This window comes from Halyomorpha halys, unplaced genomic scaffold (assembly GCF_000696795.3).
Source record: "Halyomorpha halys isolate HHAL.00 unplaced genomic scaffold, Hhal_1.1 Scaffold147.1, whole genome shotgun sequence".
NCBI lineage: Eukaryota > Metazoa > Arthropoda > Insecta > Hemiptera > Pentatomidae > Halyomorpha > Halyomorpha halys.
In genome coordinates, this window is record NW_027116131.1 from 626306 (window position 1) to 642102 (window position 15797).

The 15797-nt window shown below is 31.2% G+C and overlaps 1 protein-coding gene across 5 annotated transcripts in view; it reads right to left on the bottom strand.

The window, feature by feature from the left end:
• Ctr1A (Copper transporter 1A) overlaps positions 1–15797 on the bottom strand; it is a 157112-nt gene that overhangs the window by 91518 nt on the left and 49797 nt on the right. Inside the window, exon 1 of one of the 5 annotated variants that reach the window (XM_014417164.3) lies at positions 8722–8854. The exons of 2 other annotated variants lie outside the window; for them this stretch is intronic. In XM_014417164.3, the coding sequence (XP_014272650.1) occupies positions 8722–8829 (108 nt within the window). In that variant the 5' untranslated portion in view covers positions 8830–8854. Of the gene's footprint in view, positions 1–8721; positions 8855–15797 lie in introns of those variants that run through there. 2 more of the 5 variants (XM_014417166.3, XM_014417165.3) reach the window with 2 other exon arrangements.

Consider the following 15797-nt stretch of genomic DNA (forward strand, 5'->3'; position numbering starts at 1 on the left):
CTTTATTTTTACATAATATTTATCCTAGCTTAAATTACCTTATTGTATCTTATTATTTAATATTTTCACTTTTCTTTTTTTGTATCTTTTTAGCCCTGATGCAGCCCAGCAAAGTGGGGCGAAACGTCGGACATTAAAATAGTTCCAAACTATTTGTTCTTTTTTTGACCCCAACCCTGACCATCTACTTATATTTAAAAAAATTTCAATATCTTCACATCGTTGTTGATGCCTTATACGCATATAGTTTATATTAACCATAACATATAAGATAAGATACATAACATATAAGAATGTTTTGAATTAAAATTTTAATGAGATTCACCACAGTAATTCAGCAACATCCTTAGTCAATATCATGAAAAAGTTAAATCAAGATTACCGCAAATGTAGCCAACTTAATAGCTGCAATCATCTTGTCCTTGAAAATGAGGAAAATGCTTACCTCAATCTCATAAAACATTTTCCTTAGCAAAGATAAAAACTGTCATACAGCACTATCAGGGGTTTAAGAAGATTTGGCGCATAATGCATTGTCTTAAGGTTATATATAGCTTCTCAATTGCTGACACTTGATTTATTTGTGATAGCAAATAAAAAAAAAAAAATCATTCGATGAAAACTTATTTATCTAACGGTCAAGATGATAAAAGTATGCATTTTAATAATTAATGATTCAACGATCAATTTATACTTCATATCATTGACTTGACCTCAAGATCCTAATAAAACATATATCATTAAGATATGAGAAATCAATAAATATGCATCTACGTGCCTGTGTGTGAATTGATATATATATATATATATATATATATATATATATATATATAAATATTAATAACTGTTGAAAAATTCTTTGAAGTGAAAATGAACGTATACACCTAAAAATAACAGACAATTAAGCAGTAAATCATCTAGTAATAAATGGGAACCAAAGCAAACTTGTTTGCTAACACATCAACACACTGCAAAAGAATACCCCTATTCATGATCTTTAGATTAACATGTAAAAGCGTGTTCAATGGAGAAATATTTCCATATTTTACCGTGTTAATACTATAGTAGAACATGTAACGTGGTTGAGAGTCTGTTAAATGAAGAATGACGTCACACAACAGGCCAGCGGAGCTCGTGATCATTTTGTTAGCTATCGTAGTAACAAGTAATGTAGTATTATACATACTATTGCTTGTAGTTTATGTTTTAATTGTGCCAGTTTTGTTTTGGATGTTTTTATAACCAATAAAGTAATGAATGGCAACAATAATAATAATAATGTAATGACAGCTGTCAATTAGGTCATCTTGATTCTCTTACTCACAATTAAGAAGATCATCAAGGCACCGAGGGGCCATATTTTCACACAACTTCCACTTTAGACATGTTGTAATGAATTGCTATAATCAAAACTTATAAGTAAACAATAACATGAAGTTTTTGGAAGGAAAGGTTATAAAACAAGTTGCTCAGAAAATCCGCTAGGATCTGTCATGCATTTAACATGACTTTAAATAGGGCTGCTCACAATTCTATACTTATAACATTTAGGATGGTAAAACATTTTATATTTAACACATCATGAATACCCCTAGTATAAAAAAATTTGGACCCGTGCGTGTATCACACAATCTCCATATATAACTCTACATAAGATTCAGAGCGTTGTTTAGATTGCTATAAGTTATGGGATTAAGGATTCGCGCGGTTTCGGCATTTCCCGTTCCAATAGGATGTATTTTTCCTTTTTTCTCATTTAGTTATAATTAAAATTCTCTAATATTTTGTATTTATACATTGTATATTATTACTAACAATAAGAACAGTTTATTTTTTTTTCAAATGAACAAAATTATACGTACTTTAGAAGAAGAATTTTTGAAAATGCGACATTGAAGTCCTGTCATTGATTATTATAATGAGGATAAGACCTGTATGGTATTAAAGACCACTTTCTTGATCATTCATTCATTGCGTTTAATCAACATCGTTTTTAGAGAAAATAAAAAAAATGTGAAAAATCTATTCTATAAGGATCGGTCGATTTTTTGATTCCATTCCATTTTTGATTCGGCGAAAAGTTGATTCCATTCTAGGCACATAACATCCTTAAATATGTAATTAAAGTTTCTTTGGCTTTGCGCTATTGGGACAAACCTGTTTACAGATCATTTTCCGAGACTAGAGTTTTGAACTCAGGGGTCCTAAAACTTGTATTTCTGTTAAAAACTGGAATTCGAAATTTTACGCGAAAGCAATACTTTCTATTACTAAATATGCTATATATAGGTAAGTGAAAGTAATAATGAATATTCCCACACATACAAAAACACAATTATTTCATCCAAACTTTACCCTAACACTAAAGAAAGACAACTCAGCACTGCAATTTAATTTAGTGTATGAAATCCTTTGTGAAGAGAATTTTCAAATTTAAATTTGATACAACTAAAACCACAAACCGAGAAAGAAAATAATTTTGAACAAAATCTAAAACAAATGAGCACTATGGAAAATAGAATAATCAAGCTATTAACAAAAACACACATGAACAAAATTTAAACTCTGATTGTAGGAAGATAATCCGGGTGGTGGTCGATAAAGGTATCAAAATAGTAAAAGAGAACTATTTCGTTTTATTTTTCGGTTGGCTCTACAGACCTTGAAGATCTTAGCAGCCTTCTCCTCACCTGCTTATCTTGGTCTATTACATTCCAGTTTGTTGCATGCAGCTCTTTCGCATATTTGTTGATTCTGTCTATCCATCTGGTTTTTCACCTCCCACGTGGCTTCTTTCCAACTATACTGGCATTCATTGTTGTGTAAAGGCGTCCTGATGGATTGCTTTGAGCCATATGTCCCGCCCATCCCTACATATCATGAGATATTGACTGACCAGTTTCGCCAAGTAGCCCACTGTTAGTACTTCTCCTCCATGTGTTAAGGCTCATCAAAAGATTCCAGTTCTTTTTTGTACCTATACGGAGGACTTTCCGTTCAAATCTTTCGACTCTGCTTTCTAGGGTACCTGTTAGAGCCCAGGTTTAATATCAGAGCTCTATCATGGCATTGTATACATTTAGTTTAATATTTTTCGGAATATCATTATTCTTGACAGAGAGAAAAACGCTATTTTCGCGCTTGTTATACGCTGGTCTATATCAGTCTGTTGATTTTATTGTGGAGCCGAGGTATTTGAAACTGCCTACTTTCGGAAACAATTTGCAAAATCAAAAAAGAAACAATTGTTAAGATGGAAATTTTTTTTAAAAATAAATAGTCTCAGCAGTAAACTAAAATTGATAATCATTGGTAGAGGTGGCATGCCCTAGCACACTACCCCACTGCTGCCGAACCCCACTTGCAAGAAATAGCGAGGAAGGGAGAAAAAAAATTAAAATTAAATTCTATTCTTGCCCAATTCTACTACAATCTTTCTATGAGTTAGTTCAACTGGTTATTACAATTATGCAGAACATTCACAATCAGTTATAAAATAATTAAACCAATGTTTCTATTCCATAATCTTAATTCATATTTCATACATTTTAGTATAAAATAATTAGTTGAAAAAATTCTGTGTTCTAAAACTGTTATTTTGCACTCTATGGCATGACTATGCGAACAAAAGCAGCGAAACGTCGCCACGATATAGTTGTTTTATTATTGGACATCAAGACCTATATATTAAAAATATTATTTTCATTTTATTAGTTCTAAAAATACTTCAAACTTCATTATTCAAGGATTATAATTCCTGTCAAACAGATACGTTACTTAGGACTACATCTGGACAAACGACTGACATGTAATCCTCATACAAGACTAAAAAGACAAGAAACTGCTCGTCGATTCCGACTATTACAACATTTACTAGACAAACGGTCTAAATTGCCAATCCATTACAAAAGACTGATCTACATGACTATTATAAGACCTATCTGGACATACGGAGTTGAGCTTTGGGGCTCCACTAAACCATCAAATTCCTCCCGAATCCAATGCTTACAGTCCAAAATCCTTCGTAAAATCCTTAATGCTCCTTACTTTGTCACAAATCAAGTCATCTATCAGGACCTCAGATACCATTCGTTCCATGATAAACTCCCAAACCACCTAAATCCACTTTTTTCTAACCTGGCTTCTCCTTCATTACCTAATAATCCTCCTAGGCGTCTGAAAAGAAGATGGCCTCGAGATCTTCTCCTCTAGAAATGTTATTGGAGTTCTATCAGTGGGTAGATTCTCCACATGTTTGTATCATGTCACTATATCACCTAAATCAAATTTACTTGTTGTATATATGTCTATACAGTTGTAAATAACAATAAATAAAAATTAAAAAAAAAAAGAGTATTATAAAATGAGGGAAATCGTCCCGTTCTAGATGCCATCAGAGATAACATTCCAGGAAATGTTAAAGGAAATGATTAAAAGAAAATCTTAAGAAGAGAATAAAATATGTCATAGATTGATGAAGTAGTTGATAAGCTATTGCGCTTCAGATTATCCTTGCCATAGATTGGCTAATATTGACGCAAGCATAACAAATATCCTATGCAATGTTTTCAAAGGAAACATATCTCTGAGCCGTAGATATCTAAGCTTCCACGGAGGCAGCCTTGAAACAACGAATAGTTAACAGCTAATATTGACACCCGAAAACAATTGAGCTGAATAGAGGAATATTGAATAGAGAGCAAACAAAATGAGAATCGGATAAATTTAACAATTATACAGCAGGTTATGTTTGATTTCAATATTAATGAACAATATTCTTTAATTAAAAAGTTAATAATTACTAATGAGGTAGCAAATTTGCATTTCACGAAGGATAACTGCTACTTCTTGCACATCATGAAGTATTGAGGGAGGGGATTTCTGTAAAAATACAGCACTTTCCTATACCTACATAGAGTTGGTATAATTCTGCTTTGCAATCATTGAGTAAGTTCTACATTTATAACAGCTTTGAATGGAAGATTGGCCTAGGAGGAAAATTAATTTAAAGTACAGTGTACAGGAATAATTATGAAGTGAAATGTACGGAAACTTCACGGTTTGGGATTATTATTATTAAACTAAAGAGATGAGAGATAACTTCCTCACCTCGATCCATTTGGGTCTTTTAATATCCATCACGTGTCTACAGGTCCCATGCCAATTTGATGCTTCTAATGAAGCCCAGCTCTTTTCGGTTAAACCTAGTAATTTATTAAGGTTTAATAGTTACTTACAACACTCTCTGTCCAACTGATAATCCCTATTTTAAAAATAAAAGAATTGTTCATTTATGAATCAATATCATTTCCACTATATATTCTTGTAAATGTTCTTACATCATTTCTAATATATATTATTGGCAATGTTCTTATATCATTTCCATTATATATTCTTGACAATGCTCCTATATCATCTCAAATATATACTTGATATGATATATGATATATATGACGGACAATGGACCGTGAGTAAAACCTGTTTTTTTTCTCAATTCATTCCTTGCCAGGTTTATGTAACATTACGTATTTTCCTTTGACTCGTTCATGAAGTGTTGCCACTGATTCATTCCCGGTTTTGTAAACCACTATATTTTCTTCTTCTCTGTTTCCCAAGAATTAATCTCTTACATTGAAACACTAATAGATATACAACAGTATGATCCAGGCCCTAATTAATAATGCTGTTTCTGAACCTTTTCTGTTCAAGCTGTTTAGGATATCGAGGGATATTTTTTTTACTTTTGAGTAGAAAATATGTATTAATGATTTGACCACATCCTGGATTTTTTTATTAATTAATTATCTTGAGTTCTTTGAAGCACTTTTATGGCATCACTTGAACCATTTTTTTACAATTTACTACATTAGACAATTTACTAATAGTTTTTATTGATTAGAAATTAATTTTTAATGACTAGAAATCGGTACTTTTATTAAGTTGATTATCGATATCACTCCGTTGTATGGGAAGTTTTTAGGCTTAGGTTAAGAAGCTTAGGTAAAATAGGTATTTTATGGTGATATTAGAATAGGTAATTTTATAGCTCCAAGGTTGTTCATCAGTATTGATTACTGAAGTTCGCCGCGACTCCATTTAGTTTTGAGGATCTTGTATTTCGACTTTAACAGCTGGCTGTGAAGTCTGGGGAGCGCCATCCTTTACGCAAAGGAAAAAATAACAATTTTTTTTCAAAATAAAGTCGTAATAATTGCAGTGGATGCTCCTTGGTTTGTAAGAAACAGCCAATTGCATCAAGAATTACAAATGGAAAAAATAGGGGATTACAAAAAAAAAAAGTTCATGAAGTTCCACTCCCAGTTACCAACAGTTAAAGGAGTAGTGATCTCCAACTTGGGAAACCCAACCACAACCCAAAGACTGAAGCCCGGGCTGCTGCAGGACATCCTGTTATAAATTCTATATCTATGAATTCTACTTTCATACTTAACCTTTTAAGTTCTATTATTGTCACTCCAAAATTTAATTTAATTTTAATTTTTTTCTCTTTATCTTTTTCTTAAATTCACTTTCTTTTTTTTCCATCAGAAGTCAATTATTTATTTTGTTAAATCCATAAATGTCATTGCTTTTGTTATTAACTTTACTTTTATCTTTTATTAAGAATTATTATTTTATCTTTTTAATTTTAATTTTAATTTAATTTTTTCTTATATTCAATACCCGAAGGAGATATTTGTCATCTTACAACAAAGTTCTTTTATGCTTTTCTAGACATTGATGGTGAGGATTGTGGTATGAAATCAAGGCAATACTGCCTTATCTTGTTTTAAGTTGACATTGGTAGACATAAAAAAAAATTTAATAAATCATTTTCTGTACTACTGATTTAAATAACTTTAATTTGGTAAACACATTTAAAATTTATAAATATAATAAATTCTGAAATTTCTTTAACGAACGCCATAAAGTCGTGGTAGTTTAGTTTAGTCGTGTTAAATTCTTGGTTGGTGATCGCATATACTGAAAACTTCATCAATGTCGAATAGGTTATTCACAAACGGAAAAATAGAAGAAGTTAATTGGAAAAAATGTTCATACGACTTTCGTTTCCTATAATCTTCTTTATAAATCTATAAGCCTCGTGAACGTTGGGAACGAATGATAACTGTGTGTTGCTGGGTATCATCCTCCAGACAATGAAGAAGAGAAGACGTAGTTATATCTGGCCACAGGATTGGACACTGTCGGTTGACCCATAACTCTCTAATAACAAGGAGAGATTAACCTCAGTGTCAACTCCGTTAATGGAACCACTGTGATCCAAATCCTTGAGGACTGTCTCCCATACAGAAGGATCTTAAAAAAATACCGTGTTTGTGACAACGAGTAGAAAATTAACCAAGAGCATTGAGTTGATTAAATCCATCAGACTATTTATCCTGGTATAAAACTGATTTGTATATTATAAATTTAAATTAAATAATCATCATAAACTATCATAATCATTATCAACAACCATAAATTATCATATCGATTATCATGAATTTTCTTAAATTATCATAATCAACAATAATTATCATCTTCTCAGTTCTTTTAATTACTACACATATTTATGTATAATTAACAAGTCAATTACCAAATAGTTTATTACCAAATGACAAATTCTAAAAATAAAAAAATATATTGTTGTCATTCTTTCACTAAATAAATCCGTTCTCTGTGATATGTTTACAATTATTTTGTATTTTGTGAAGTAAATATACTCATGTGTACTGACAATTTAATAAATAAATAAATAGGTAATTAGTGTTGTTTTTTTAGAATATAATTGAAACAATTACAAAAAAGTTATATGAACGGTAATTTGTGTTTGTTTTTATTTGGGGGGGGGGGGGGGGGAGTTTATTATGCTTTCTAGTTATTTCTGGGATATATTTAGTACCACCATTGGGTCACTTTCGGAAATGGTCTATATACCGAAATATCAAACGTAAATTTAAAACACAAACTTCTTTTGATCCTTTCTCTCATTTATTTTTATTTTTCTCTTACGTCTCAGGAGTACCTTAGACCGTTATCACAGAGACCTTAAAATTGATGTTTTCAAATTTCTCTCTTTTTTTCTAATACTATTATGTCAAAGTCGATTTAAACTATGTAACACATTAGCCAATTTGTTATCACATTTTTATTGATAAAGCCAACCTTGTGAAGGTAGAACTTAAATACAAGAATTTTAAGGGCTGAAACGTTGAAAAAAAAAATAGTTGAAAAACGTTTAAGATAAATAAAATTATCAAAAGATATTAGGGTTTCAAATTATTTACGTACTACTCAACAAAAAAAAAAAGAAGGAAATTAATACATAATATATCAATAAACTAATCTAACATAAAATTAAGATTTCTCCTAAAATGAGGAGGAAAAAGTTTTCAATAGATTCGAAATCATTATATCCAACTATGGAAGGTCTATTACGAACTATAATAGTTCTATAGAAGAGTTGAGGCTCATTGCCACGTGTACAAGTTCTAGCCTGAGCAAATTTTCTCACTGCGAATAGACAACTCATTTCAATGAATGTGACCACAAGATTTCCTTGAAGACAAAGATTTCATTGTATGCGCTAAGTAGACAATTCAATAAATATTCTAAAACACATCAAGCTGTTACATTAGTAATTTGAATACAAGTTTAAAAGCTTTGCAATACATTTACTTAAAAAATATATTTTTATTAATAAAAAGTAAGACATACCAGAAGTAAGAATAGAATTAACCAACAGTTAGCGAACATAATCAACAATAGCAAGATAAAGAAGTGTTTGAATCGACAAGGGAGCGTTCGGAGCAACACGAGAACCATTTTTATCCATTAGCAATGCCATCTTGATAGCCAATACATCACTCTAGGCATCTCCTTATGACATACTTATATCACTGATTAGATAACACAGACCTTATCACATCAAATCAAATATTTATGTGATCTTGAACAAAACAAAACAAATACGTTCGTTCATATTTGTGTACATAAAATAATTTATAAACGTATTAAATTGGATACCTATTAAAAATTAAACAAAAAAATTTGAAAGCTTCCTCATTACATTAAGAGAAGTTATGTTATTGTAATTCTTTAAGAGCTCAAAGTGACTACAGCACCATTACTCAGCCTCCACTGACTTTCAATGCGGTTCAGACAAGAACCCAAGAAGAAAAAAAAGATAAGTATACACTTTTACTCCTCTAACAAAGGCGGAAACAATTACTTCTTGTCCAGACTGTACGTCGATAAGTGCATAGGTTACTTTATAATATTAACAGTAGTTCAAGAAGGAAAATTTCTTTCCCGCATTAGTTAAAGATTAGGTTATATAATGCAAGATATTTTTCCGCATCAGTTCTTACCACGTTCACCTCTTCTAACTTATATATATCGATAAGTCGATATTTAATACATCTTTTATGTTTATGACCGATATTACTCATGGACCCTGGTACTTTTTTTCGGGTATCCGACAATCTTCAGTATTACATATTTAATATTAGAATACCAAGAGATTTACTGGGGATCCATACACAAGACTGAAACGACAAGAAACTGCTCGTAGATTCCGATTGCTACAACACTTACTTGACAAACGCTCTAAACTTCCCATTCACTACAAAATATTAGTATACACTACAATAATCAGACCAATTTGGACATATGGAATTGAGCTCTGGGGCTCCACCAAACCATCAAATTCTTCGTAAAATCCTTGATGCTCCTTATTACGTCACAAATAAACTCATTCATAAAGACCTTAACATCCCATTCGTTGCAGATTTGACCCACAGAATAAGACCACATAAAACAGATATGCGTCTTTTTATTCCATGCTCCTTAACCATCCTAACCCATTAATTCTTAATCTTTCATCCTTAACAATCCCTGATAATCCTCCGAGGCGTCTGAAAAGAAGATGGCCACGGGACCTTCTAATTTAAATTAATGTTTGAAGTACCACCAACGGGTGGTTCCTTCCCAAGGTTTTCAAGTGTATATGAAACATACTACATACTTACCTATTGTATTATTTTGTACAGTTGTAAATTACATTAAATAAATAATTTAAAAAAATAAATATTAGAATACATAATACAAAATAAAAATATTACAGATATCAGCATCATTGAACTCTTTATTTATTAACTTAATAGGTAATATACATTTTAATGTTTTAATTAATTTTTAAAAAAGAACTTATATACGCAAATATAGGACGTCGTTACAATTGTTTGAGGAGGGGGATATAAAACTTCTTAATTGACAAATTACATCTAATTTCTATATTAAAAATACATCAAATTCTCCTATACTTCTATAAGCCCTTAATTTTCCCATAGGTATAATTCTGAGGTTTCACATTTAACAATTGATTTACTCTTTGGATATAATTCCCAAGATTCACCTGAATTTATCGGGTCGGCTTGATCATAATGTTTCCTCCAGTCTACCTTAAGTTGTATTCAAATAAGAACTTTCTCTTGCTCCTATAGTAATACGTTCTTACATCCATCCCCCCTTGAATTTCCCCCTAGAGGTAAACATTCCCTGTTAAATAGGCGGGTAATTCATTTTTACATTTTTTTTTTTTTTTGGTTATTTTGATGAAAAATATAAACAATTAAAAGTCAAAATTTATGATTGTCAAAAATTCTAAAAATTAATATTTTTAGAATTTATTTAGGCAAATATCATGGAAACTTCTACGTACTTCATAGAAGTATAGAAGCAGCAGAATTCATGTATTCACTAACATATTAATTTTTCGTTTTTTAGAGAAATTTTTTTAAAAATCTGTATCTGTATTTGAACATAAAGAGTTCTATAAGAACTCATATTTTAGACAATTCACTCATATTTAATAATTTCCTATAATGTATATATAGTTGACCGTAAAAATTGATATATAAGAAGATGGTCAGAGTTGCGGTCAAAAGAAAAACAAAAATAGTTTACAACTATTTATTTTCCTATTTATTATATTTATCAATTATTTATTTCCCTATTAATTATAAATAGTTGTAAACTATTTTTGTTTCTCTTTTGACCGCAACCCTATTTCCTATAATGGTTTTTAATGATGTACTTGATGATAAGGAACACCGAATGAAGAATTAATTGTTTGTATCATTTTGAAACAGCAACCATTTTTTATTCCCCACAACTATGGTTGGCAGAGTCTTCGATTTTTACTATAAATCTTGATATAGTTTTTATTAAATTAATCTGAAATTAGGATGAAATAACTTCCTAATTCATTTTCATTTTCATTTTGTAAAAATGTTATAAACGAACTTATTTATCACAAAAAAATAAAATAAATGGAAGGTAAATAGTACCACTAGATCCACTAGTTTATGCAGTCTTGGCGGTGAACCTATCGAGCATGCGCACTTCCTTTTTTTGGATCCCCAATAATCAGTTGAGCTTTTCTCTTGACTTTCTCGATTGTTGTTGTTCCACTTGTCAACGGCCCAAATTCTATCAATAAATACTTCACAATGAAGCTTCAATAGTTTCATTGAGAAGTATTGTTAGCTTCTTATTAAAAGTAAAAACGCTTCTATAGAGGAATGCAATAGTATTTTACAGAAAAAGACCCGTTTTCTATATATAATATAATTTTATATTATATAAAATTATATATAAAAGATTAGTAAAATGTCAGAATAAACTCATCTTCAAAGTAAAAAACGAAAACTTATGTTGCTTTATGAAGATTACAATTATACTTCATATCTTGACGCAAATTATTTACACCTTAAATATTACAACAATGCAGACGAAAGTTGTCGCATTAAAATTTCTTTTCATTAATTTAAATAATAATCCACCTCTTCATAAAACAGCGTTGATCTAACTGGACTCTCTAGGGTAAGGATTTGTCGAAATAACAATATTAGTTGATATTATCTGAACAGAATTTGTAATAAGTTTCTGTATAGACAGCAAACGTATGCGGAGTCTGTGAAGGTAGTTGATCAGTATGCCGAATGTTCGCTCTACCTCTGAAGCTCCTTGGTTAATTTGATGTAAATGGATCGGACTCATTCATCCATTTGCTATAGTGAATCTTAATCAGTTACCGTCGGTATATTTTCACGCAGGAAGGTTACTACCAAGGTCTGACGATAGCAATCACCTTTAAACTATCTTCTGTTGTGTTTAGAATGACTCAGCGGATTCAGATGTATAGGTATGCACGAATCTGCTGTTCTCAGTGAGGGTACAAGCAAACTATAAATCCTCAAGCGGAGGCTTCGTCGCCAATTCGGCCATATCACTTCTTAACAACGTCACACAATTTCCTTCAACTATAATGCTGTTCGTAACAGGCTGACAAATAGATTTAGATCCAGGGATTACGTCTGAATGTTCAGGGTCATTAGGCGAAGGAGGACATCATACTACTTTCTCAGGACAGACCTCTCGCATTCAGTGTACCATTACTAGTTAAGGTCCGGGAGCTAATTGGATCCAGTAGGCTGACGACTACAAAAATCTAGGCGGTAGTAAAAAGAGACAAAACAGTCTGATTTTTTTATCATAGCTGACCACGCTCGATGAATTTTAATTTTGATGACCTATTGTAAAAATCATGTTTTTCAACAATTTTGCACTTATTCCCTATTTGGTATCGGAGGCAAAAGGCATGCAAAATGCAAGCAAACAACAAATCTATCTATAAACAAAAAAAAAAATCCGTTGAAGAAACAGTGGTGGTACCCAGAAGACCAGTAACCAAAAATGTGTTAAATTCATAACATGCACACATCTACAAGAACTTCTTTTAGTGGTAGCAACTAGTTCAAAATAGCAAGAAGTTTAAATAAATTTGAAACAACCGTGGTAATATTGAGGAGCCACTTTTTTGTTCTACTACAAACCACCAATGGGTTTTATGTTAAAATATTAAAAATGCATAAAACCTAATTAGAAAATTTAAATAAAACTGTTTACCTAACCGATGATCAGTAACAATCGGAAAACAAGCTACTTCACGGCCCATTCTATTTACATTTACCGATTGAGCAATATTACATTAAGAATATTCTCATTAGCAATATTAAAAACTTTAATATGTACATTTAGAATTTTTCCGCCTAGGTAATTTTATTTCATAATCACAAATACGTTATACCCTTTGCCGCCGTTATTCAGTAAAATTGTTATTTTTCAAAGCTATCACTGATTTGACTTTGGAAAGTCCACAAATATTACCGTACAGCTGTAACTCACACAACTGAAGGTGTATATATATATATATAATCTTATTGCCTAGTCACAAAATCTAACACCATGACCTCACCATCCCATATCTTCTAGACGCTAATCTATCAAGATTTTCCAACTTTCATAAGAACTTTTTTCAACGCCAACCATCCCTATAATCCTCCTCGAAAGTTGCAACGTTATTGGCTCAGAGACATTTCGTGAACTGCTGTTGGTATGACCACCTTCTCCACTCAAGTCATAAATGAATGCGGCACAAGAGCAACCACAGTCTCCGCTAAACTTCTATATTCGTGACGTGGCTAGGAGTAAATCGCTAGGATCCCTTGTAGCCCTGCATATACTTCCAGTGGAAAAGATTGGTTGATCAAAGTTCACAAAGCTAAATGTAAATAATGTATGCGAGTATTTATTTATTACATTTTTTTTTTCGTTCTTCTATTTTCTATATATATATATAGAAAATAGAATTGTGTGGGTTACAGCTGTACGGTAATATTTGTGGACTTTCCAAAGTCAAATCAGTGATAGCTATGAAAAATACTTATTTTAATGAATAACGGCGGCAAAAGGTACTCTACTATCACAAAACGTTTTTGTGATTATGGAATAAAATTACTTAGGTGGAAAAATTCTAAATATTCATATTAAAGTTTTTAATATTGCTAATGAGAATATTCTTAATGTAATATTGCTCAATCGGTAAATGTTTATTTCAGCAGTATAACGAAATAATTGCATACTATATATATATTGTATGCTTACTTAAAACACTAATACTTATTACACCTAATTGTATTACTACTCTTCAATTAAATAAATTCTTGCAATCTACTTCTATCATGCATTAATAGATGCTTTCAAGTTCTTTGACACGCCATATCAGCCTGGCAGATCAGATGGCTTACAATACGTATCAGATAACAATTGATATGGTAATTAACGACGAGAGCTAGTCCAAAAATATATGGCACTAATTAGTGCACGTTGCACTAAGATGAATTTCTGTTCCTTGTCGTCCGATCATATTCACAAATATATACAAACATCAAAATATTACAGAATCATCAAATACAAGCCTACAATATCGACTAATTTATTTAGATTAATAATAAGACTAAAGCTTTAGGCAATTCATAATATTATAGTAAAATATTATAGTGCGATATCGCATGCGGCATTAAACATTATGTTATTCATAAAATTTATATATTTATAAATATTTATCCTTTAACCTGTGGATTGTTTGGTATACATGAACAGTGTGAATAGCACCTCCCCCCTCCCCGCCAAAAATATGTCTCTTAATCTAATTTGTATCATTTTTTTTTTAAATTATTATTATTTTGAATCATTAGTAATTAACTATTAGTTTAATAATTAAATATTTTTTCAAGATGTATCAATTTAATTTTTATTCATCGACAAATTTTCACAAAATTACTTTGTGTATATAATAAAATATGTTCATTATCAGTCATTTATTGACAGATTTTTTATCTTTTTTTTTAATATAAATATATATATTTTCTAAGTTCCTTAAGTTCTACCAAAAGAAATGTTTATGGATTGGATTCTTAGTTGGTTGCATTTTAAACAGTGTTATTTTATCATATATTTGTATATTTTAAATTAAATCAAGTTTTTTAATATATATTTTAGTTAGCGAATGTTAGTGTTATTATATAAAATGTAAGTGAACAAAAAGAAAACAAAATTCTTTCGTTCACAAACATTTTTCCAAATTTTCTTTTTCTTCTTAATTATTACTTTTATTTTATTTTCTCTTATCCTAATCTTATATATTTTTTGTTATTTTATTTACTAGGCCAACCCCCTCTGTATGTATTTTAAACAATATTGCTATACCATGCATTACTATGCCATTGAATTATCAAAATATTCTGATGAATTTATTGCAGGAAGATAGGCACACTTTTTAGCTTTCAGATTCGGGGGAGGAAAAAAAATTAAGTGGGTGTTGATGGGAATACTTTTTCTCTTTCTTGGTAAATTCTCGCCCCATAAGGATTAGGTCACTCTTTTTCCTCTTTTATAATTAACATTAAACCAGTTTAAGCACATTCTAACTTATCTTACTTCGAAGTAAAAACACTCCCAGTTTTTTTTAAAAAACAAATTTTTTTTTTAAGTTTTTTTTTTAAAAAAAAAATTAAATCTGTACCGCTACAACCCATGAAGGGTCAGAGTTGCATTACTTTGTAAGAAATTACTGTTACTATACCAACGGTTGTGCAAGTAGGTGATTTGGTCAGAATTACGCTTGAACGCCAGATTTCTCTACAATTAAGAGTATCCACTTTATGGAGCTGACTACAAGGAGTAAGTAAACAAACAGGCCTATTCTCACCACCACAGGCCTATTCTCACCACCACAGGCCGATTCTGGCCACCACAGGCCTATTCTCGCCACCACAGGCCGATTCTGGCCACCACAGGCCTATTCTCACCACCACAGGCCTATTCTGGCCACCATAGGCCTATTCTCGCTACCACAGGCCGATTCTGGCCACCACAGGCCTATTCTC